Raw genomic sequence first — 21,949 nt, 5'->3', positions numbered from 1 at the left:
GGATTATCTCTAACGAGGTTGTGATGAACAAAGACTAGGCAAGAAAACAGAAGGAAACTTGCATCACAGGAGTTTTTATCTTAGGAAGGCTTGCACTTAAACTTGAACCCATAAATGCACAGCCCATAATCCACATGTAATAATTGTTTGCATAGGCAAAAATGTTTATCTGCTGTCAAACCCAAGAAAGGATTATCTCTAACGAGGTTGTGATGAACAAAGTCTAGGCAAAGAAAACAGAAGGAAACTTGCATCACAGGAATTTTTATCTTAGGAAGGCTAGCACTTAAACTTGAACTCATATGATTGAGATTTATAAAATAGCATAAGAGCATAAAGGATTTCTAATTAGTTAAAAATTGGAGAATTTGTACTTTTCCTGGAACTCAGGGCCTTCAATACCAAATCTACACCTCAGTGCATTGAAAAAACTGTGACTTTCGAATTTTCAAGTTATCTCTTCAAAAAGAGGATTGGCATGTCTCTTGTCATACTACAAAACTGAAGAATGCAAAGTGTATTTGTTTCAAACTTTATCAACCAGCTCTTCTAGCAATAGCACAATGATCCTACCACAACACTGGCAGTATTGCTACAGGCTAAGATTCGCATAAAGCACCATAAACACGACATCGTGGGTAATTTGATTACAAAAACTCAAAAAAAAAAAAAAAAACCATCACTGAATCGATAACTTCTACTCTCAGCCACCTCAGTAACCACTACCTCTAGCTTCACATACTTCACAATTGCTACATTCAAGAATTCTATCACTATCTGTTAGTTGCTTAACATTTATAAATCTGATTTCAAGTGGAATAGGTATTGTGATTATTACTTTTGTTTTCCATTATTTTAATAGAATGTATCATGCTGTAAATCTTGCAATCATTTCCAAATATCACCCCAACATGCTAATTCTTTTAAGAAAAGAAGAATAAAAAAATAGAAGGGCTAAAGATAATTGTCAAAAGTATGTCCTATGAATACTATCAACTGTTTTTGTATTTCTGACCTCTCCAAAAGCCCCTCTCCCAATAATGGTTAAAAGGTCAAAATCATCAACACAAATCTTGTGCCTTTTAAGCCGCATATAATCTGACTCCTTGCGCTCCAAATCCTTCAGCAGACTGATTTGTTCCTCCTCTGGAACATCTGACGATGCCAACTTCTTTTCTAACACTAAACGCCTGCAATTCATAAAATTTGCCAGGATACACCAAAATCAAACACCTTACAGTCTAATCTCTTATCAATAACTGTCCTTTCACAAAACTACAATCATCTAAGGTAAATACAAACAATTACAAGGAAAAAAGAAGGAAGCAGCAGAATTAAAAGGATCAAACAAAGAAGAATAAATGCAACACATTATTATTAGCATCACTTTCTGCATAAAGAGAGACTTATATAAAAGAAAGGTTACTCAACAAAGAGCACAGCAGCATGGTAGAATGAAATGCAATGACAAAACCATGTGTAGAAAAAAATTATGCCACTTTATTTGACATTTCTAACTCAAATATCATGGCTCTTTTATATATAGCTATGCAGTCACACATAAGGGGTGGGCATATTTGAACTTTCGACCTCCCGAGGCCTTGGCCAATTCATATAACATTGGATAGAGGCCTTGTTTGCAGTTTTAATTCTAATTCTTTCTTTCAGCGCTCCTTCCAGCTGTGTTGTTCAAAGAACAAATGCACTTGCATCATAATGAAAATATGTAATTCTTTCTTGCATAAAGAGTAATTTCTACATTTTTTTTTTGCCCAACCGGTTCATTTGGGAAAAAATACTCAACTTATTACATGGAAAGTGATTAACATTGTCGTGTAGGTTCGGAACTCTGACGAATAGTTTCCATATAAAGGATAGACAGAGTTAATTATGACAACTCATAATTTATTAGATTTCAATGCACTTTTCTCTTTATTCTTTGCAAACTTCTATTAGCATCCAAACACCACAATAACCTACTTCAAGCAATCAGCTTCATTTTTCTAAAGATTAAACTTTTTCAGACTTTTTAAGTATTTCCCCTTTAATACTTAAATCCATTTCACCAATGTACCGCATGATCGTATATATGCAACTCATTTCTACGCCTGGAAGTAAACTGACATTAATTCATTAATTAAGCAAAGCCTTTCTGAACCAAGTTCTCTTTATTAACTGAAATTTTTTTTACTTCTGAATTCTATAGAATTCGAAAAGTTAACAAGAAAGAAGTACAACAAAATCACAATTTCACAATATTGCCAAAACCAATCCCATGCAATCAAAATGCTAAACACATTTCAGCTTCCAATCTAAGACCGGACATGCAGAAAAACTCAAACCAAAACAAGATCTTCATGAAAAGAAATCCAAGACAACAGATTCAAAGCCATGCAGAAACATTTAACCAATGAATCATGTAGATATGATTGGTATGCAATATAAATACACAAAACATCTTTTTCGCATATATACCTTTCTTTGCGTTCTTGGATATGTTTCATCTGGGCTTTATAGTGGCTCTCAATGAACTGCTTCGCCGCAGCCACCCTTTCAAGCGTCAAGCTGGTCACCTGCCCTTCCTCTTCTTCGGCCATCTCCCCAGCCATCGGTCCCACCTCGTCCTCCTCTCCTTCCACCTCCTCCTTCTTCTGGTTCTCCATTATACTTATATTCCTCCCTCTCTCTCTCTCTCTCTCTCTCTTCTCTTTTAAAGATAATAAACTCTGTTCTTCTTTTTTTCTCCTGTGCGTGGTTTTTGGTGATTGTGACAACGAAGCAGGCCAGGAGGATGCCTCAGGTTATTACATGTAAGGGATGAAACGAGACCTGAAAAAAACAAAGCTGCCCTTTACCTTCCTTTCAATTCAACAATCAGGCTTCGTTTTTTGACACGTGGTAATTTACAATTGGTTGTGGTCCCACTGACTCGTGGCTTCGACAGTTTGGAACCTGGAACTTGTCCATATGCGCGGCTAGACACGTAGGATTTTATTAGCGTAGACTTGACAAATTAACGGTCTCGAATTGTCGATGATTCCAACAAATATTAAATCAGATGGGACCCTCTCCGGCTGGGAAATAGCACATGAAAATGTATGCGGATGTTCGTGACCTGATCAATTCGTTCAGCTCATCAGACGAAGGCGACTTCCATTTTTGTCTATTAAAAGATCAAGCACATGGGACCAGCTAAATTGTTCTCCTCAGAGGATAGATTCTGTGTGAAGCTAACGTCATCAATGAGAGGGCCATGATGTATGTACAGAGATGATGATAATGATATTCAACATATCAAGTTTACAGATTTACAATACCCTTTGTAAATAGTAACTAATTTTAGAAATAATAGCTCGGCAATAAGTTTTTGATCCACCGGTGAAGATTTTAATTAAATTTGGTAAGACATTAATTAATCGGATTGCATCAAAGGATTCATCAGTCTCCCCAATCAATGCCGAGGAAGGGTTTGTTGTAAGTCACATTATGATAATATGAATATAACATAAAGTAATCAGTTTACTTGGTTCATGGAATAAATTAAGGGTCAATAGTTTCGTGAAACATGCAGAAAATGTATTGACTATGCTCACCAAAGTTTATAAATTTTTGTGAATTTTCCAAGCATTTAAGCTAATAAAATAAGAATGGTTGACAATTTACAAACCCGTAAGAAATAAATCAAGAATGATTTTTATTTCCATAGCCAAAAAGAATGACAAGCAAAAGATAAAAGACTACAAAAAGGATTCTAAATTAATAACTAATAATAATAATAAACCACTATAGAAAACCAATGCCACCAAGGCCATGGTGCAACAAATTGTGAGCAATGTGATCCCTGGCTTGTTCGGCAGCCATAGACCTCAAATTGTTCTCTGGGATCATTTCATCATCAAAAAGCTCAAATCGGAGCTCAGGGTCAATCTCCTCATTTCTCATCTCACATATATTATGCAAAACGCAGCAAGCTCCAAGCACAACAGGCAACTCCTGTAGCTTAACCTCGGTTCTCTTTTGCAAACAGGACCACCTTCCTTTCAATCTGGCGAATGCTTCCTCGGCCACCTTCTCGATCTCCCCAATTTTCTCACTAAAAGCATGTTGAGCCCAAGTCAGATTCTGGTGAGTATAAGGAACCAAAACCCAGTCCATCAAAGGGTACCCTTTACCCCCTACGACCCAAACATCCTTCAAAAGCCCCCTGGCGGCTCGTTGGTAAAAGGCAGACTTCTCTAAAACTTGATCATCAGACATGGAACCAGGCCAGCCAATACAAACATCTGTAAAAACTCCTCGTTGATCAACAACTCCTTGAAGGGTAATCGAATAGGAAGTTTTCTGATTCCTCTCCGTATGCTTTTTGTTAAAATACGCTGCCACGCTAATTTTTGGTGCAATGATAGGCACGTGAGTAGTGTACATGGCACCACCCACATTTGGAATCCCAGTTGCCGTCTCAAAATCCTCTTTAATCCTCTTCATATTATTCTCGTCAGGCCATTGAACAAATTTAGGCATCAAAACGGTTTTTATCGCTGTGGAAACCTCCAATACCAGCTTATGGCAAGTGGAAATCCCCAATCCGAATCGTTTCGATACCATCCTAAGCGGCTCGCCCGTCGCCAACCTCCAAATACAAACCGCCACTCGCTGACGAACCGGGATCGCGTCACGAAGCATCGTGTTCTTTTTCATCACCACATGTTCCAACTCCTCGCAGATCATATCGAACGTGGCTTTACTCATACGAAAAGCTCGTTTAAACTCCTCATCGGGGAAATCCGGATGGTTACATTTGTCCCACCAGTCCTTAGATCGATCTTTTACCCATAACCGCCTCTGCTGCCCGGATCCACTGCCCGACTGCGATGGGCCCACATTGTCCAAACCAGATGAACTCGCGGCGGCGGCGGCAGCAGCAACTGCTATACTGGATTTACGAGCGCGTTTGTTCCTGGAATTATCCAATTCGTCCATTTCAGTGTATTGGTTCTGCAGCTGGTCGAAATAACCATTCATTTCTTGAACTTTTTCCTTGTGATTGGCTTCGAAGAAAGCTTTTTCTCCTTCAGAGTCAGTGGCCCATTGAAGTTGCTCTTGCTTTGCTTCCTCGTCCAAGAGCAAAATCGAGGAAATTATGTCCTCAAACGCGCCCTTCTTCGATTCTTCGTTGACCAAAGATTCGCCACCTTTTCTACCCCTCTTCCTGCCGTTCCCATTGAACCCATTTTCCATATCTTGAAACCAAGAGAAGTTGCTGTTGTTGTTATAAGAAAAATCTTCCGGAGATAGAAATGTGAAAGAACCGATTTCCATATGGCCAATTAAGGGTTTCTTTTTGTTGATTGAAGGGCTTGATTGACGAAATGTGAAAGCAGATGATTTGAAATGGTAGATGGGAACGGAAGGCTTTGGTCATTTATATATGTATCAGCTTACGCGGTTAGCGAGTGGAGAAGATAAGAGGGGTAAGGAAGCGCGTGGGAAGCTCAGGTGTGAACGCGGTGTAAGGGTGCGCTTTGACGGTGACTTGACTTTTCTTTTTCTGTGGATTTATTTTCATTTTTGTTAAAAAAGGTACGCAACTCGGAGGGGAAATTGCTTTTTTTGTTTGTCCAGCGAGGTGGTTTTTAAGGATTCTGTGGGGATTCCCAGGGGACACGTTGGGAAAAAGGTAAGTCGGGCAGAAGGTTCGTTACAATAGGAGGGAAGGCAAAGGGGAGCAACTCAAAAGGGTTCGGACAACCTTAACTCAAAAAGAAACTACTTGTCCTAAAAAACTAAGAAAGCCTCCTGCCATTGGAGTAGGACTCTCCAGAAGAAGCTTAAAGCTCTAGCAACTTTTGGTCCTTAGGAGTTAATATAAATATTGCTCATTAAAAAGAGGCTCAATAATTATTTTTTCTTCAAAATTAATAACTTTGTTTTTATTTTTTATTATAATAAATTAATCTGTCGGTACGTAAGAATCATTTAACTAAAACTTAAAAGTATTTAGTATTAACATCGAAAAAGTACTAAAATTTGAATCTTGATTTTTCTTTTTACACTTGTTTTTTTTTTGTTAAATCAAATCAAATAAACCAATGGATTACATTAATACCAATTATAAACATTGGGTGCCTGTTTCAAGCCCTTAGCATACATGCTGAAATTCCCATTTGATATCTTCAGATCCCAAACTTAATTATGATGCTTTTGCACACTCTCAAAAACTTACCAAATAAGAAGAGAATCTCAAATGTTGATAGTTTTGGTAAACAAATCCACAATTTATTCAAGTTACACTAACTATATGGTAACCTACACCCACATCTACGACTGGATTTCCTAACTTCTTAGTTCTTAAGGGAAAAAAATCGACTAGGATACTTGAGTTAAGAAAAAAAAAGCTAGACCCATAATTAAAAGTCAAACTTGTAAAATGAGTTTGATATAAGGTTGCAATATTTTTATTCAATTGCATTCATTCGTGTTCAATTAACTTTGTATATTTTGTATTTTTTGTATAGATAATTAATTACATAGCCAAGAAAGAGTGGATGACAAGGTATTTTCAGCAGAAAACTGGTTTTGTTTTCATACTTGGCAAAATGGGAAAATCTGGAATTATTCCAGACCCTAATCAATAGATTGATTAGAACATCCTTGTACTCATTATGTACGAATCATCAGCTGTAACATCAACCCGTGCATCACAACTCTCTTTTTGAGCTTCAACAGTTTGTAGTTTTTTGGCATGTACCATGCACTGATGGATGACGTGTTGGTTTGTCAGCAATGGCCTTTACTTACATCATAAGTACTTACTTAATTAAACAAAAATAAGTGTCAGCAATATTGCATAAATTCGTATAATTTTCTTTAAAAAATATATTAAGTAATCTGTCAGATTATTTTAATAAAACTAATTCACATGTGAAAATTAGTTTATCAGTACCAACTTATCTCATGGTAATATTTATTAATATTCTCAAATTATTAAATCTTTGTGACAAAGGAATCTTTTTCCAGCATATAGCTAGATTCGATTTGGATTATTTTTATATAAACAATGAATTTTGACAGGCACTAGTTAAACCATAATTTATAGAATTATGGTATTTTTATTGGATTCAACCCAAAATATTTTAATCAGAGTAGCAAAATGAAAAACACATGCACTTAATGATTATTAACGATTAATTATTTTCTAAGTAAGGTATGACTTGGTTAATCGGTCATAGACTCGTATGGCTTGTTTGAATGCCCCTGATTTTCAACGGCAAGGCAGTTGACTCCCCACGGTTTCACCACGTGGAACAGAAACACGGCACTACCGATTCAGTGCTTTTTTCAATTTTTTTTTGTCCTTTTTGTTTTTCTCAGATGCCCAACAAATTAATATTATTTACACAATTGACTTTTATTTTATTGTTTCTCACACAATTATCTAAATTCTTGACTAGTGGCTGTGGCTTCTGTTCGTTTGAGAAAAATCCTTAGCCAAGAATTAATGAATGGTTTTACTTTCCTTATGGGTTTGCAACAAAGTTGCGGAAATTGAAAAGGGGAAACCAGTTTAAGGGAAAAATAGTGAAGCCATGGCCTCTCTTCTCAGTTCCTCTGCGGCAATTCCACTGCAATACAAGGTAACTTTATCAGCTAGCGAAGAAATTTGTACCAAGATTCTATCATTTACTTAGTTTTGAGATCGGGTAATGATTTGAAGTTGTTTAAGAATTGACTGAAATTGCATTGATGAGCTGATCTTAATTTCACTAGTTCAGGTCTGGGTTTTTAAAACTGGAATTGATTACTTAACCCAAAACATGGAAGGTTTTTTATTAGTTTTCCCCATGGCTTTGAGGCAACTTGAGGCTAGCTGATTGACAAAATGCAATGTATTTTCCTTTCATTGGTTATGACTGCTGATGTTTTCAACACCCTTTTCTTCCATTTCTTTCGTTGTCGGGTTGGCAGTTGAATCGTACAAGTTTGAGTGCGGTCTCTTCAAACACACCATCCCAATTTTCCCATACTGTTTTGGGGAATGGGAGATATCAAGGGTTATGTTTCAAGACAAAAGCTACGGGTTCTGTTGAAGGAAGTGTACTTGGGAAAGAATCAGCTAGTGTCAGTCACAAGATAGGTAACTGCTCCTATTCGGTATCGTTTTGTTAGGTCTGCTTTATATTTGCTGTCTATGTTGGATATCTGATCCCAGGGAAACAAAACCTAGTCTTGGTAGCCTGATTTCTCTAAGTTTAAGAGCTGAAACAGAGAATGAAATTGGAATCAGATCGATCCCTGTTATAGAACATCTGGCATTTCAAGCATCTTTGAAAATTTTGATTTAAAAGCATTAAAGAAAGTTAACATTTCATTTGTATTTCATCTTTCTCTTATTTACAAAACATACTTATTCTCTTTATCAAACATGTTTCATGTAGTTTTTCCTAAATGCAAATTTGAAATTCCTAGTTAGTTTATAAAACAGAATGAATGCAAATCTCTTGTTTTTAGGTCATTGATGAGAACAGAACACCAAACCCACCCACCTCGGTGCCATAGCTCATAGTTTGCCACTGTGCCATGGACTTTACAGGCAAAATAGAGTTGGTATTCATTCTGTATAACTTTTCGGTTAAGTGTATATTGTTGCTTTCTCCTGCATTTTATTCATTTCCAATCTTTGGATAGAATTACATTTAGTTATTGTCATTGATGTAGATTATGGAGTTATTGGTGTTCACCATGTTGGAATTCTGTGTGAAAACCTTGAAAGATCGCTTGAATTTTACCAGAATATTTTAGGTATGCTGCCCTTTTCTATTCTAATATATTCATTTGTTTGGTAAGAGAGAAAAGAAATATAAATTGAGCATCTGCTTCTAAATGTTAAATTAGGACTTGAAATAAATGAGGCTAGGCCACATGATAAGCTTCCATATAGAGGTGCTTGGTTGTGGGTGGGTTCTGAGATGATTCATTTGATGGAACTTCCAAATCCGGACCCCTTAACTGGAAGACCTGAACATGGGGGCCGAGACCGTCATGCTTGTATTGCAATTCAGGATGTATCAAAGCTGCAAACAATCCTCGACAAAGCTGGTAAAATCCTTTTTCCTTATTCCATGGTTATCTTTGCAAAGTTATATCTCGGTGTATATTTATTTGCATGGTATCTATTTGTTTCTAGCTTTATAATTGCAGAATGCAGATTTCTCATTCTGTAGTTTTCGAAGGGAATGAGGATATCTTATTGCAATATTGTTCCATATTGCAGGTATTCCCTACACACTTAGCCGATCTGGGAGGCCTGCAATCTTTACACGGGATCCAGATTCAAATGCACTAGAATTCACTCAAGTTGATGCCTGAGATTTTTTAGCACATATAGCCTGGATTTCTAGAAGTATACCTGTATGAATTTCTCAACCTAGAAGTGGGCTTTATGGCTGCATGCATCAGTTTGGAATGCTTTGGCATATGGTCTCATCTTACCTTCTTGTATTAGATCAGCAGAAGAACAGACGAACACAAGTCATCCTATATTACATACAGGTTTATTTTGCAACGACTGATATGGATTTCCATGGATCAGTCATCTCAGGAAGGGCTACGGGTATCCTGTACCAAGAATTACTTCCAGATGAATGCCTAAAATATACGAAATAAAAATTTTTGATCTTTTATATATACACATTTTAAAGACGGGTTCGTCAGTAGAAAGTGTTCTTTCATATATACACATTGTAATGTGCAAAATCACGCTTGAACTAATCCTTTACCTTCGGTATCCACTCCATAGGCAAATTCAGTTGCTACTTTCAACCTCACTCCAAGAGTCCCATGCCCCCATTTTTTGGGTGGGGGGTGAAGAATGAATCTGTTTTCACCTTGAAACAAGATCTTGCATCCCAGAAAAGGTACCATGACATACAACCTGCTTAAAATTATGTTCCAGACAATGTCACGCGCGACTTCCACTCCTGTATGGCAGAGCGTAACGTCTGATTTGGAGTCAATACGGAATGCTGAAGCCTACACTTCGTAACTGGTGATACATTGTGTTTCTCAAGCCACGCCTTAATTGCTCTGTGTTCATAAGTAAAACCATCAGCGGCAATGTGAGGGTCATCCATCACTTCCTGTACTATCCAAAAAAAAAAAATCTTTGAGAATGCAAATATCCAAGATCACAGTTGATTTATGAACCAGAAATTCTGCTAACAGTTTTCACCTGAAGGATTGGACAGCAGTAATGGCTTGGAGCGTATACATTGTTCTTTTCTAACTTTAAACTAGCATCTGCAACATCAACAAGTCTTTTGAGAATTGGCAGAATCTCTGTGTCAAGATCTGGTCTGTCCCTGCATCTTAGCTTTGAACACTTCAATGCTATTCGAGCCAATTCTTCTGTTTCAGCTAGCGGCCAATCTGTAACTGACTTGTCTAGAATGTCAGCCAAGGAGCTCTTTGTAATGGCATTTTCAACTGCCAGTAGAAGACCATTGGGATGGCGAGCTGTCAGTAACTGGAGTGTTGTAACTCCAAGAGCATATAGATCTGATTTTGGTCTGATGGTGCCAGTTCTCTGATACTCAGGGTCCATGTAGTAGAGAGTACCAGCAATAATAGAGTCTCTGTATTCGGTGATGTTGTCAGGCACGACATCTGAAATAAGCTTAGCCAGCCCAACATCCCCAATTTTGCTCAGATAATTTCTATCTAACAATATATTACCTGGTTTTAAATCTCTATGGACAATAGGATCTGGCTTTGAGTTATGTAAAAATGCAAGCCCAGAAGCTACTTCAAAAACTATGCGGAACCGAATACACCAAGGAAGTGGAGGTTTTCCGTTTCGCTGGAAAATATATTCCTCCAAGCTACCATTTTCCAAGTATTCATAAACCAAGCAACCATTCTCTGGACAGGCTCCAAGCAGCAAAACAATATGTGGATGGTGCAGCTGGCTTAGAACTTCAACCTGCAAAAAATATGGGGTGAAATTTTTATGCCATAATTGCAGTGAAAATTTTGAGCCATTTACGGGAGACTCATTGCCATATACTTCGCGTTTAGCAAGCAATAGAAACTAGCCATGGCTCATAGTACACAAAATGGAAACCTTCTAACGTACAAATTTATGAACTTTATAACAGCAAAGGGACAGCCGGACATAGAGTTCAGAGTAGGAAAAATCTTAGCTTGGGATCCAGTTCAAAAAGTTCTTCAAAAAATTCATGATGGTTGATAAAAGCAAGAAATCAGTTCATTAACATGATTGCAGCTACAAACTATAGGCTACAGAAAATTACCTCCTTCAGAAATTCCTCTTTCCTGTCTATCGCATCAGGTTGAAGAACCTTAACAGCAACTGGAGTGTGATAAAGACTACATTTATAGACTTTCCCATATCCTCCCTGACCAATCACATTACTCTCAGAGAAGAAATCTGTGGCTACTTCAATTTCATCACTGGTGTATTTTCTGTACCTTTTGTCTCCACAGAAGAGTGCATCAACAATTTTCTGCTTCTCCAAGGACTTTTTAAGAGCATTCAATTCAGCCACCTGCCTTTCATAAGCTTCTTTAGAAAGCAGGTTTTTCGCCTCATCAACCTCCTTCGTTGCTTGCATATGTTTTGCTTTCTCTTCTGCAGCAATTTTTCTAAAAGTTTCTTCTCTTTCCAGAGCAGCATTCACTCTTCTTGCTTCCTCAAGGCATTCTGAAGAAAGTACTTGGACCTGCAAATTAAAGCATGAACGACTACATTCAATAGTATGGACACAAAAGCCACACATTATTTCTAGGCTATCCGAATACACAAATTATTCTCTCAACTCGCAACTAAGGAATACAGGATATGCAAACGCTAAGAAATTGCATTTTGGATACCATCTATTCCGGTCTGTGGACTGTGGTTGAAATCCTGTAATTTCAAAACATAGTTTTTCATTTCTTGAAATTTTTAAGTGGTGGGGGATAAAATCGTGTAGAGATCTCTCCAACAACAACATGGGTTGTTGAAAGGATTCTCAAGAAAGGGAAATTGAAACTGTGAGAAATGCAAAATCCACATATATGTGCTCATTCTCTCACCTTGTTCTGGGTGTGGACAAGCTCTTCACAAGCTTGTTTATACATGGCAACAGTATTTTGTAATTCTAGATGCAGCTGTTCCACTTCAGCCTGCAGATCATACTCCACATAAATTCCATCAAAACTTATCCAAATAAGACATGGAATTGACGAATTACCAAAATAACATGCCACCGCCACTAATAAATGCTCAAGAAAACTCACCTGTTCAGTCTTTGCAGAAACCATGGAATTGGACTGCCTAAAAGAACTACCATTTGTTGAAGATCCCACAGATGAAAATGCATATGAATATGGGTAGTCAAGCTCTAATAAAGATGCTATCCCAAAGGAGTTTTGCACTTTAGATTCTGCAGAAGCATTAGCGGGACCGGATATATGTTTATTAATGCCACTGGAACTTTCTTTTCGATCAGTAGCAGTAAAAACTGGTGGCCTATGACTGGTCCCTGTGATATTGCAAACGAGAGAATGAAGACTGCTGGTAAACGGATTATCTTGAAAGCTTCCATTAGTAGGACATAAATAAATGTGGATGCAACCATTTCTAGCTTACCGCTAGTCGATAATTGATTAGCTGATTTTGTGATGATTCTTTGTGTATATATAACCTGAATATCACAAGTATCAGGGGCACGCCTCAGGACAGTAATAGGTACCCCAGGACCCTTCAGCTTCCTATGGTAGATATTGCTGAAGGTTAGCATTTGTAATTCCATAGCCACAAAAATAAGCTAACAGGATTACTATGCAGGCATCTGAAAAACTTGGTCAACAATATTTCCTATATACAAGCTCTTTATTCAACTTTGAAATAGCAAAACTAGGGAGTAAATAGATGCCATTAAGCTCAGTTCATATATCCACATAGGTTTCAAGTTTCACCATTAAATGAACAGTGGCAACGCATACCTTGTTATACAGTTGGAACTATAAGAACCCAATACCAAAGTGTTAATCCCAAACTCAGAAATGTATCTTAGAAGCGCAGTAGCAGGATTGTCATCCTCAAGCACCAATGTTTCCATCTAACAAAAAATGAAATAAATTTTTTAAAAGAAAAATAGAAGAGAAATTTGGTCCAGAATTTATACTTCATTTAGAAGATCAATTTTATAAGAACCTTTTATTTTTTAGAAAAGAAGCCAAAACCCACCTTTCTTGTTTTGAATAGCTTCTTAAATGGTATAAACACTTCCTCAAACTTAAGTTTCACTTCTTGAACATACATTGCCACAACGTTCTCATCCATTTCCGTGATGGGTATCCGATCTCCTGCTGTGGTAATCATATACACACCAAACAATCAACATAAAGTAGCTCAATTTAACACCTTTTTGTTTGAAAAAAAAGTAAAAAACTATTAACACTTTTTCACCATAACTATTCGCATGGATTTATTTTGAGACTTATATAATTTCCTGCACGTAGTTAAAGTAGCTTGCTTGGTCTCAATAACTGAATTAACCAAACTAAATTTTCTTCATAACAACGATCCTCCATTAAAATTTGAATATCTCCGGATTCATGTAACTTTCAAAAGTTCAATTCAATTAAACATAATTTGATTAAATAAAAAAAGACTAAAGAAAGAAAAATGAATTATGGAAAGGAAATATCATATAACCAATACTTACACGGAGTTGGAACAGAGGCGACTGCTGGCATGACGTGGACCAAAACGAAACGATCAGCTTTCAAATTCTCCACCGCCCATAGAACGGCGCGTCGGCTACCGCTTCCCCCGGAGGCTCCTCCCTTCACGGCAACAGCTACCGTCGTCATCTTCGGCGGAGCACTACCGCTGCTGGCACCAGCCACGCTCATTTCGGATACCTTTCCAGTTAAAAGTTCGTTCTTTTGAAACCTTGTCGGAGATACCGTTGACGACAGGTTATTTACTCATCTTGACTTCTTGTTTACTGCTACTAGTAAATAAAATGTGGTAATAATCGTTTACAAAATATAAATTGGTTTTTCAACGAATTTTACCATTTAACCCTATTTTTTTATTCCCTTCAATTTGTACTCTCTATTTCATTTTTTTAATTTTTTAATTTTTTTTAATTAAAAAAATTTAAATCTTATTTTTTAATAAAAAATTATGTACTAATTAATAAATAAATGTTTGAATGTATTTTAAATTTATATCTTTTGTTTTATCCTTTATATTTTTATTTACTTTCGTCTTTCATTTTTCTAAAAAACCATCAAAGAAATTAATTTGAATCGTAAATCTCATTTAATAAAGAAGTTATTAAAGAGAAATCAATTGAGGATGTTATAGTCATCTTAAATCCCATCTCAATTATATATTAAGATGGTATTGAACATTTAAAAATTCATACCCATTTTATTCTATAAAACATCTTATAGAGCAAATCCATAAAGTATGCGAGTCAAAGCAGAGGAGTTGATATACCTAAAAACAGACAACAATTCACAAAGTTAATAACCATGATAGCTCGTCCTTTTATTTCATTTTCCATTTCTCTGCCAAACCATCTCTTCCGTTCAAAATGTCATTTAGAAAGGTAACTCTTGGGATGAAGAAGGTAATTGGGAAAGTTGTAAAGCTCAAAACTTTTAAGGTGCAACAAATTTCTATTTCATGGAGCTTAGAAGAAATGCTTAGGTTGGCACTCTACTAAGGATTCTTTTGTAGTAATTCTAACTGGCCTTACAACCATTATAGCTATTTTACAAAATATCATTACTGATTTTATACAATAAATTTTAAAGAACCAACAACTTGTTTATAACAGTCAACACCTTCTGGAAAACCCAAGAGTTTTCTTGAACTTTAAAATATAACCCTTTGAGCATCAAAATAAATTGAATGAAAATGAAAATAGTATAACTATTTATTTTACTAAATCATTGATTTATTATTTTGAGGCAATTTTTGACTTAATATTTTTTAATTAAAATTTAAGTTTTATTTATTTATTTCTTGGTTCAATTTTATAATTTTTTTTTCTAAATTTCAATTTTTTAATACAAAATTGTAAATTGGGATCTAAAATTTAAACAACATATTTTTCTAAACTATTAATTTATTTTTTATTATTTAAATTTATATTTGATACACGAACAGTATATAAAAACTATACACGGTCAACTTATCAAGTACTACCAGGTAAAATTAAAAATTTCTAAAAGTTAAAAAGTTGTTAGTAATTAATTAAATAAAAAAACAAAAAAAAATCTTTTTTCTCTCCAACTCTCTCATAATTTATTATTATTATTATTAATAGTAGTAGTAATTTTTATCCCTTTTCTAACTCCATCTTCTTCTTCCTTTCTTATTCTTCTATTAAAATTAAAAATTAAAATATTTCACTTTTTCGAAAAATCTCTTTCACATTTTTTTCTTGTCTTGTCATAGACATCTAAATTAAAATCTTATTGAATTCTTAAGAGAGTGTGTTGCTGAATCCCTAAAAGAGAAAAAGAGTGAAAAATTTAATATGGAGATTTTCTTTTTGGTAAGAGAAAGAGAAAGAAAAGGAACTGTTTGAACCAAAATGCCTTACAGCTTAACAAGAAAATAATTCTTTCGTTGGTTAGCATTGGAACGAAATGGGGGAGCTAGTCGATTTGACCAACATTTGTGATAAGGAATCCTTTTGACAATAGGATAGCATTAGTGTTGGAAAAATTTTGTTGCAACTCATGTTAGAATTTTAATTTGATATTAAATTGATGTTAGTTATTTACTTTTACCATTTTTATCATTTAGCTTTAATGATTATAACCCTAAATCAAACTAAAAGTAAAACTCTAATTTATTTACTTGAAAAAATAACCATTGATTACCATATTATAACCCTAAATCAATGGTAAAAATCACTTAAAAAATATATCACTAAAGTTAACAAGTAAAAATTATTTTCAAATCACTTGAAGTTGAATAATTTTGCAAAACTTAGTTTTAGCAAAAGAAGAAGAAGAGGAGGAGAAGAAGATAATAGAGTTAGAAAGGAATAAAAAGAAAAGAATAATTAAAGAACAATGTGAGGGAGTTAGAGAATTTTTTTTTGTTTTCATTTAACTAATTATTAAAAAAAATTTAGTATTTAAATTTAAGGTTTTAAGACTTTTAGTTGTACTTCATTAATGAAATAGTTGCATTTGGTGAGCTGACAATGCATATATTTGACACACTTTCAGTGTATCAAATATTAATCTTTATTATTTAGGTGAATTTCTAATATTTTTTCTATTTAACATTTTTATTGAACATATAAATTTTATTTAATTTATATTGATTATGTGGTATATTTTCAAATTCATAGATTGCAGGAGATGACCAAGAAAGTCTAATGAGAATACTCTTATTTTCGTTCTAATTCTTTTATTTCGGCTCATTCGTTGTCATTTCTAGTATGCTAAAAATATCTTCAGATCTTAAAATTAAAAAAGTCAATGTTTTTAAAAGTCGGCTGTTGAATTTTCTCAGGTCCAATAATCTAATCACTTCCGTGTCCGTTCCATCTTCCATTTCTTACCAAGATATGTTTTAGAAAAACAACACTTGAGTTGAAAAGGGGGGCTGGGTTGTAGAGTTGAAAACCTTTGAACTAATAAATGAAATTAATTTCTATGGCATGACTTTACAGTTACTTTACATAATATTGTTATCGATCTTATGCAATAAATTGGCCAAAATATTATAAAAGTAATGAAAAAGTTTTAAAGAATCAAGACTTTAGAGAAAACCAAAAGAGTATAGCTATTTATTTTACTAAATTATTCAATTATCATTTTAGCAAACAAATATTTATTTATTATCTGGAGCAATTTTTTTACTTAATACTTTTCAATCAAAATTCAAGGTTTATTTATTCATTTACTTGTTCAATTATATAATTAACTTTCTAAATTTCAATTTTTTGTTACAAAATTGTAAATTTGAATTTTAAATTGTAACTATTTGTTTTTCTAAATTTATTGATCTATTATTTAGGATAAATCCTTTATTGGGTGAGTAAGCTTTTATCTTGTTTGTACGGCGTTTCGTCGGCGCGGAGATAAGACAGATCGAGGGCTTGAGGCCTTGAGACTGTTTTTGTGGTTAGGGGAAAGGACACGTACCTATCTCGTGCTATAAAGAAATATCTGTAACAGTTGCACATTTTTTTTTTCTTTGAAAAGTCTTTGTCAACGAATCATAAAACCATCTGCTTCCCCTATGACTGCAGAGTAATAATTTCATGAATATCTCTTATGAGGCTTGTGGTCTCATCTCAATCCTCATCCACACAGATGAGCGTCATCATTTTACCTTGCATCAGATGTTAAGATTTTGGGTCTGACCTTTCTCAGCGAGGGTAGAAATTTCTAAATTTAGAAATTTCTAAATTAGGTGCATCCAATGAACACAATTTATAAGTAGGCATACCTTTTCAACCCAGTGAACTTCATGAATGAAACTTTGGGGAGAACTTGAAGAATTTGAACTTTTTTATTAATACAATGAATGAAACTTTGAGGAGTATATATCACACAACACTTTGTTAATCTTTTTTTATTATTATTATGGAATTCGAGACTTTATTTAACCAAAAGTTCATTTGCACAGAAAGTGGGATGTTACTTGATGAAGCATCAATAACTCAAACCTCCACAGTTGAAGGTGCAAAATCTTCAATGAACCGGGTGAACTCATCCACGTAATTGTTACTTAACTCTTCATCGCAAATATCTCTCATTGCCCATGCATTTGCTCTTAGTGGCTCGCCTTCTGGCTCAACCATCACCTGCCTAATCGTCTGAGCCACCAAGTCGCTCGTAAATGATCCGTCCAGCTCGTTTCTCTCTATTTCTAACCCAACCTTCTTGCCATGCAACAACCTAGCGTTCAACCCCTGATCCGAGCTTGCCCCGGAAAACAAGATCAAAGACCGACCAAACTTAAGTGCCTCGATAATTGAACTCCAACCACAGTGAGTTAAGAAGCCCCCAACAGAGGAGTGAGCCAATATCCGTAGTTGAGGTGCCCAATCCTTCAACACCAAACCCCTATCAGAAACTCGTTCCTCAAACCCTAGAGGGATTATGTCCTGACCCATCTGCCCTTCAACTAGTGGGCGGTTCCTGACCACCCAAATAAAGGGCAAGTTAGATTTCTCGATTCCAAATGCCAATTCGTGCATAAATTCTTGACTCAGACTCACTTCAGTACCGAGTGCAACATAGAAAACTGACTTCTCTCCTTTTCTGTCAAGCCATTTCTTTATATCTTCCCAACTCTCATAGCTCTTATCTTCGTTAGTTGGAAGTGATGGAGGCAGCAAACCGACTGGAACAACGGGTTTCTGGTAAAGTTTTTTAAGCAATTGAGTCTGATCAGGTTCGAACTCGGTGCAGCTCCGAAAAATTACAAATTGGCAACCCTGAATCACTTGTCCAAGCCGTTGAGAATCAGACACATCGTCCATGCACTCTTGGTGACTCACCATCTCATGGAGCTTAAAAGCTATGTTACAAGGATAATCTATCCACTTAGGGACAACTGTGAAGTCTTCTGGTCGTTTGCGAAGATCACCAATCAAAGCTGATGGTGGGCCAAGGAAAGCAAGCAGCGTGGCATTGAATATGCTGAAGAAAACTAAGTTGATGCCGAGCGGAATTCAAACTCCAGGTAACCAGTGAGGCACAAAGTCATGGATTATCCAGTTGACATGTGAGGTTTTGAGGAACTCAGTCAAAGGGACTTCGAGCTTGTCATATGCCTTTTTAAGGTAAGGAACTTTCTGAATCGGTATCTCAGCGGTGGACTCAACTCCTGGTGGTAGGCCATGAACCTGAGGAAGAGAAATCTCAATAAAGCTTATGTTAGAGGACATATGTGCGGGGAGTTTAGGGAGGCGACTAATGTTTTTGGGGGTAGAGATATAGGATATGCGATGACCATTTTGAGCCAAGAATTTGGAAACCTCGAGAAATGGCATAATGTGACCATAAGCTAGCCATGGGAACATTGCTATGTGAAGCTTTTCTTTTGTGTCCATGGCGTTTCGTGAGTGCATTGTTTCGGGGAAAATAGAAGGAGAATGAGGACTTGAGGGCTTTTGTTCCTTCAGTAAAACTGAAAATGATTTCTTCATTTAAATGTGAGAGATACCAGATCAAAGTATCTCTATAAAATACTTTTTTATTTTGGCTGAAAATCATTAACATAATAATAATAATAATAATAATAATAAAAATAAAAAATCTCATTAAAAATCTTAGTATTGTGTGAGACAGGGCAGATTCTCTGCTTTAAATCATTTGTCATTATTTCTTTTTAAGTCAAAGTTTGAATAACTCGAAAGGAATTAGGTGCATGCAAGTAGCAAATACGAAATTTGCTTCTGATTAAGTTTGAATATTCATAAAGCATTTCAAACTTTCTCGTAGAAGCTTAAAAGTCTGAAATTTGAAAGCACTCCTTGTCGTCTCTAAATTGAAAGCCAAAATACCACTCGCCTTGTTTTTATTAACATCCTAACTGGAATAAAGCAGCATGCAGTAACTCAATTGAACAAATTTTCTTAGCGTATTTTAAAAAAAGTTTTCAAAAATAAGATATTTTTAAAAATAATCTTTGTTATAATTTTAACTAGTTTTAGTTAAGTTAAATAAAATTAACTTTCATGAAACCTTTTTATATCAAGTGCACATGATATTACATGTCATGCACATGATGTTATATATCATATACAAAAACATGTTACACGTAATGTATTATATCAAATGCACATGATGTTACACGTCATGCACGTAATGTTATACACCATGCACATAATGTTACACATCATGTTAAAAAATATTATTGGTACACGTTATGTACTAAAACATATTACATTTCATGTATTATAACAAGTGCACATAATATTACACGCCATGCACATAATGTTGCACACTTTGTTAAAAAATGTTATTATTACGCGCTATGGTTAAAAAAGTTGTTACACGTCATGTTAAAAAAATTATTATTACACGTTATGTACCAAAAACATATTACACGTTATGATTAAAAAAAATTATTATACATCATGTTAAAAAAAATATTATTGTACATGTCATGTACAAAAATATGTTGTGCGCCATGCTGAAAAAAATATTATTATTACACACTATGTTAAAAAAATATTATTATTACACGACATGTTAAAAAAAATTGTTACACTTTAATGCTTGAAATGTTTGTGCTACTTATAAATTAAAACTTCCAATCCTTTCAACTCTCTTTATTTCTTTTTACTTTTATTTTTTACGATTTGGGACTAATTAAAATGTTTCTAGTATGTTTTCATAAAGAAAAACACAATTTTACTTATCTAAAATACCTATTTCAACTAAAAATAAAAAAAAATCTTTTTGAAATCTTAGGTTTATAAATTTCAAATTTTTTAGTCTATTGATATCTAGGTTCCAAATTGATTCAATTAAAAACCATTTTAAATATCTATGATCATTTTTACTATTTTAATTTCATAAAAAACACTTAAAAATCAAACCATCTCTTTTGATCTATTTTACATTTCTTATCAAAATGTCATTTAAAAAGGTAACTCTGCTCTGGATTCTTTTGTAGTAATTCTAACTAGCCTTACAACCAGTACAGCTATTTACATAATATCATTACTAATTTTATACAATAAATTTTAAAGAACTAACAACTTATTTATAACAGCCAACACGTTCCGGAAAACCCAAAGTTTTCTTGAACTTTAAAATGAAACCCTTTAGCATCAAAATTGAATGAAATTGAAAATAGTATATCTATTTATTTTACTAAAAGATTGATTTATTATTTTAGCAAAAAAAGTATTAATTTATTATTTTAGGCAATTTTTGACTTAACATTTTTTAATCAAAATTTAAGGTTTATTTATTTATTTCTTTGTTCAATTTTATAATTATTTTGCTAAATTTCAATTTTTTATACAAAATTGTAAATTTGGATCTTAAATTTAAACTATATATTTTTCTAAACTATTAATATATTATTTATTATTTGAATTTATATTTGATGCATGGACAGTAGATAGAAACTATAACTTATTAAATACTGTTATCTCATTAATGAGGTAAAACTAAGAATTTTTAAGAACTTAAACTTAAGTATTAAAAAATTGTTACTAATTAATTAAATAAAAATAAATAAAATCTATTTTTTCACTCCAACTCCCTCGTAATGTTTTTTTTTTATTTTTTATCCCTCCCTAACTCCATCTTCTTCTCCTTTTCTCTTCTTCTATTAAAATTAAAAATCAAAATAATTCACTTTTTTCAAAACCCTCTTTCACCTTCCTTTCTTGTTTTTTCATAAGCATTCAAACTAAAATCTTATTAAATTTATAAGAGAGTGTGCTGCTAAACCCTAAAAGAGGAAGAGTAAAAATTTTGATATGGAATTTTTTTTTTTGTTGAGAGAAAGAGAAAGAAAAAGAACCCCTAAACCAAAATGCCTCATAAGTCAACAAGAAAGTAATTCTTTTGTTGGTTGACATTGGAACCAGGCGAGGGAGCTAGTTGATTTAACCACCAATTATGATAAAGAATCTTTGTCATTGTGAGATAATATTAAAGTTGGAAAAATTTTGTTGCAACTAATGTTAAAATTTTAATTTGATATTAAGTTAATGCTAGTTAATTACTTTTACCATTTAATTTTTATCATTTACTTTTAATAGTTATAACCCTCAATCGAATTAAAAGTAAAATTCTAATTTATTTATTTTAAAAAAGAATACTTGATTATCATATTGTAACCCTAAATCAATTATAAAAATCATTTAAAAAGTGTATCACTAAAGTTGACAAGTAAACATTATCTTGAAGTCTCTTGAAGTTGAACAAT

At 34.2% G+C, this 21,949-nt stretch overlaps 4 protein-coding genes and 1 pseudogene across 7 annotated transcripts in view; 1 reads left to right on the top strand and 4 right to left on the bottom strand.

Annotated features, from left to right (window-relative positions):
• LOC110410289 (uncharacterized) overlaps positions 1–2,823 on the bottom strand; it is an 8,199-nt gene extending 5,376 nt beyond the window's left edge. For both annotated transcript variants that reach the window (XM_021419923.2, XM_021419924.2), the window contains exons 1-2: positions 2,476–2,823; positions 1,016–1,190 (exon numbers count right to left, since the gene is read on the bottom strand). In XM_021419923.2, the coding sequence (XP_021275598.1) occupies positions 1,016–1,190; positions 2,476–2,663 (363 nt within the window). In that variant the 5' untranslated portion in view covers positions 2,664–2,823. The remainder of the gene's footprint in view (positions 1–1,015; positions 1,191–2,475) is intronic.
• Positions 2,824–3,670: 847 nt separating this feature from the next.
• Positions 3,671–5,406, bottom strand: LOC110410290 (nuclease). The gene has a single exon (XM_021419926.2). The coding sequence runs from the start codon at positions 5,317–5,319 to the stop codon at positions 3,784–3,786; it is 1,536 nt and encodes a 511-aa protein (XP_021275601.1). The 5' UTR covers positions 5,320–5,406; the 3' UTR covers positions 3,671–3,783.
• Positions 5,407–7,402: 1,996 nt separating this feature from the next.
• LOC110411154 (Lactoylglutathione lyase / glyoxalase I family protein) lies at positions 7,403–9,682 on the top strand. The gene is made up of 5 exons (XM_021421189.2): positions 7,403–7,634; positions 7,966–8,134; positions 8,716–8,799; positions 8,893–9,096; positions 9,272–9,682. The coding sequence occupies exons 1-5, from the start codon at positions 7,587–7,589 to the stop codon at positions 9,364–9,366; spliced, it is 600 nt and encodes a 199-aa protein (XP_021276864.1). The 5' UTR covers positions 7,403–7,586; the 3' UTR covers positions 9,367–9,682.
• LOC110411153 (U-box domain-containing protein kinase family protein) lies at positions 9,654–14,016 on the bottom strand. 3 transcript variants are annotated; one of them, XM_021421187.2, is made up of 9 exons: positions 13,731–14,013; positions 13,250–13,371; positions 13,006–13,121; positions 12,650–12,771; positions 12,298–12,542; positions 12,094–12,183; positions 11,310–11,738; positions 10,229–10,978; positions 9,654–10,136 (listed from the first exon to the last, which is right to left on the bottom strand). In XM_021421187.2, exons 1-9 carry the CDS (start codon positions 13,918–13,920, stop codon positions 9,942–9,944), a joined length of 2,259 nt encoding a protein of 752 aa, XP_021276862.1. In that variant the 5' UTR covers positions 13,921–14,013; the 3' UTR covers positions 9,654–9,941. The 3 variants fall into 3 exon arrangements, with proteins under 3 accessions (XP_021276862.1, XP_089638894.1, XP_021276863.1); XM_021421188.2 differs by having other exon boundaries at positions 9,992–10,141; positions 13,731–14,016; XM_089782768.1 differs by having other exon boundaries at positions 12,094–12,542; positions 13,731–14,016.
• A 3,525-nt stretch (positions 14,017–17,541) lies between these two features.
• LOC110410946 (UDP-glycosyltransferase 91C1 pseudogene) lies at positions 17,542–19,266 on the bottom strand (annotated as a pseudogene).
• Positions 19,267–21,949: the final 2,683 nt, after the last annotated feature.

This window comes from Theobroma umbraticum, unplaced genomic scaffold (assembly GCF_002168275.2).
Source record: "Theobroma umbraticum cultivar Fairchild unplaced genomic scaffold, ASM216827v3 scaffold_56.0, whole genome shotgun sequence".
Taxonomy (NCBI): domain Eukaryota; kingdom Viridiplantae; phylum Streptophyta; class Magnoliopsida; order Malvales; family Malvaceae; genus Theobroma; species Theobroma umbraticum.
This window is presented reverse-complemented; position numbering and strand designations above follow the sequence as displayed.

Bases quoted from the DNA above. Each gene is read 5' to 3' on its own strand.
- LOC110411153 (XM_089782768.1), bottom strand. From the start codon at position 13,920: ATGAGCGTGGCTGGTGCCAGCAGCGGTAGTGCTCCGCCGAAGATGACG. The intron at 13,122-13,249 runs GTGGGTTTTGGC...ATTTTTTGTTAG, and splicing joins AGCTATTCAAAACAAGAAAG to ATGGAAACATTGGTGCTTGA. The intron at 11,739-12,093 runs GTGAGAGAATGA...TTTAATTTGCAG, and splicing joins TTGTCCACACCCAGAACAAG to GTCCAAGTACTTTCTTCAGA.
- LOC110411154 (XM_021421189.2), top strand. From the start codon at position 7,587: ATGGCCTCTCTTCTCAGTTCCTCTGCGGCAATTCCACTGCAATACAAG. The intron at 7,635-7,965 runs GTAACTTTATCA...TCGGGTTGGCAG, and splicing joins CAATTCCACTGCAATACAAG to TTGAATCGTACAAGTTTGAG. The intron at 8,135-8,715 runs GTAACTGCTCCT...TCATTGATGTAG, and splicing joins TAGTGTCAGTCACAAGATAG to ATTATGGAGTTATTGGTGTT.
- LOC110410290 (XM_021419926.2), bottom strand. From the start codon at position 5,319: ATGGAAATCGGTTCTTTCACATTTCTATCTCCGGAAGATTTTTCTTAT.